General features: G+C 38.9%; 1 protein-coding gene across 1 annotated transcript in view; it reads right to left on the bottom strand.

Annotated features, from left to right (window-relative positions):
* Positions 1–825, bottom strand: part of LOC101857460 (UDP-GalNAc:beta-1,3-N-acetylgalactosaminyltransferase 1) — a gene marked incomplete at its 5' end in the record, with an annotated part of 19,697 nt that extends 18,872 nt beyond the window's left edge. The window contains 1 exon segment of the mRNA XM_005112109.2: positions 661–825. Within this exon segment, the coding sequence (XP_005112166.2) occupies positions 661–825 (165 nt within the window).
* Positions 826–2,736: the final 1,911 nt, after the last annotated feature.

Raw genomic sequence — 2,736 nt, forward strand, 5'->3', positions numbered from 1 at the left:
CATTTCTGACTTCTATTCAAGATAGACGTGTATTGTTTTCGCCCAAGGCGAGCCAAGCGAACACGCTTTAAGATTACACCAATGACTCCACAAGCCCCAAAAGTGACGAGCGCCTGATTCCACCGCGCTGCCTCACAAATAACCTAGCGTTCAGTGATTTCAAAATAGATATCTAATGATGCAAAAATGAAATCATTGCGTGAAAATCAGACCCGATGAGTCTGGGAAATAAGGGGGTAGGGGGAAAGAGGGACCGGGAAAATAAGGGGTCTTGAAAATTAGGGGTCATGGGGTGAGATAAAAGATGTTGATTTGGTGGGATAGCAGGGTGTGAAGGGTTTATTTGTTCGGGTTATAGGGTGTTTTGGCGGCAAAACTAATAGCCGACCGAAGCAAGCAAGACAGTCATTAAAGGCAAACATAATACATAAATGAATTGTTATGCATATAAACTGAAAATTATGAAGAGTAAGAATACGCATCATTTTTTTTTACCCAGTAGCTGTTTCGACATCTTTTCCTTTTTATTAATGACTTTGTATGATTGTATAATGCATACCTCTCTCTCTCTCTCTCTCTCTCTCTCTCTCTCTCTCTCTCTCTCTCTCTCTCTCTCTCTCTCTCTCTCCCTCTCTCTCTCACTGTCTCTCTCAACATTACTTGTAATCATGTGGGTTATCTCCCTCGGGCAGTTGCGGGATCTGCTGCAGGTACAGGATTGACCACTTGACCACACTCAGGCACCCAACACTGACCATAACCACCAGCAGCACGCACAGAGTCCAGTTCCTGGTCAGCGCGCATGACCGGATGTACTTCAAGAACCTGAGGAGGGGGGGGGGACAAAACCGATCAGTTAATTATTATAAAATAAAGACAAAATCTGTTCTGATCAATCATTTGATTAATACCCAAAAAAAAGACAAAATATGTTCTAACAGATAATTTGATTATTACAAAATAAAGACAAATCTGCTCACACTGATCAACATTTAAAAAAAAAAAAAAAGACAAATCTACTCAATAAAGATAATTTGTTTATTACATAATAAAGTCAAATCTGAAAAAAGATCATTTGATTATTACATAATAAAGCCACATCTGCTGAAACGGATAATTTGATTACAAAATAAAGCAAAAATTGCTCTAACCAATCATTTGATTATTACAAAATAAGCCAAACTCTATTCTAGCAGATCTTTTGATTATTGTAAAATAAGCCAAAATCTGTTCCGACCAATCATTTGACTATTACAACAAAAAAAAGCCATATCTGCTCAAACATGATCATTTTGGTCGCTTTTAAGCACAGGAGGCTATCCCGAAAAATGCTGTTTTGAGAAAACCGAAGGTAAAGTTTTTGCCCCTTGTTCAGTTTCTTTAAAATACAAAGAGCGTTTTGTCAATAACCTAAAATAAACACACCAATGAAACCAAACTTCTCCTATAGGTAGGGCAATGCCCACTTTTGGTGCAGGTCAAGATTTCTGGAAACCCCTGACATTTGGGTTAGCCTGCCTGTCTTTAAAAGCGACCATTTGATAATTACCACAAACAAAAAAAGTCAAATTTGCTCTAGCAACCACTTGTATAAGACAATCACCTGTACAAACATCTACCTGTATAAGACAATCACCTGTACACACAGCTACCTGTATAAGACACATTAATATACTGTTGTGTGTCTATGTGTGAAATGAAAAAAAAGTTGAATAGTATTCGTATGTCATGTCTATACGTGTGTATGTCAGTTCATGCGTGTGTATGTCATGTCTATGTGTGTGTATGTCATGTCTATGCGTGTGTATGTCATGTCTATGTGTGTGTATGTCATGTCTATGCGTGTGTATGTCATGTCTATGTGTGTGTATGTCATGTATATGTGTGTGTATGTCATGTCTGTGTGTGTATGTCATGTCTATGTGTGTGTATGTCATGTCTATGTGTGTGTATGTCATGTCTATGCGTGTGTATGTCATGTCTATGCGTGTGTATGTCATGTCTAGGTGTGTGTATGTCGTGTTTATGCGTGTGTACGTCATGTGTACGCAAGAATAGATCTAGTACAAGCCAATCGAAAATTGTTATCAGTAAGCTATCCAATTCAAATTGATCTTTAGATTATTAGGTTCCCTCAAGCTCTAGTATTTTTTATAAGAAATTTTCCACGTTCAATTGTCGGTACCTGACAAAATTCTCTTTCTCAACCACAACGAAACATGAAAAGCTAGCTGTGCTGGTAGCTCTTAACCCTCTAGTGCCCACAATTAAGAAAGTTTGGTAAGGAAAGAATGACACTCTACGATGATGTTATAAAGGCAATAAAATAATACATAAATGAAATTCTGGAAACTTGAAAGGATTTTTTTGGAGTCAAGAATATAATTTGCTCCTCCACAACCTCCCCCCCCCCTCTCCGAAAAAAAAATTACCCCCTCCCCCCAAAAAAGAAACCCACAATAAAAAAAAAATCAACAAACGAATCAAACGAACGAAACTAACTAAAGTTTAACAAAAATCTCGACGCCACGAGTCAAACGCGGACAAAAACTGGCACGGGAGAGTTAAGGAGGACAGACAGAAATATTATAAGGCCAGTGGTATTCTGGCAGCCGGCGAGGACAAAGGGGAGATTATCACGCCTGGTGAGGTCTCGTACGTCGTACAAGGTACAAGCTACGAACGAGGCTTTGGTAGGTCGGCTCTTTTGTTGGCTGGGGGGGTTCATGCATATTT

Source organism: Aplysia californica, unplaced genomic scaffold (assembly GCF_000002075.1).
Source record: "Aplysia californica isolate F4 #8 unplaced genomic scaffold, AplCal3.0 scaffold01185, whole genome shotgun sequence".
NCBI lineage: Eukaryota > Metazoa > Mollusca > Gastropoda > Aplysiida > Aplysiidae > Aplysia > Aplysia californica.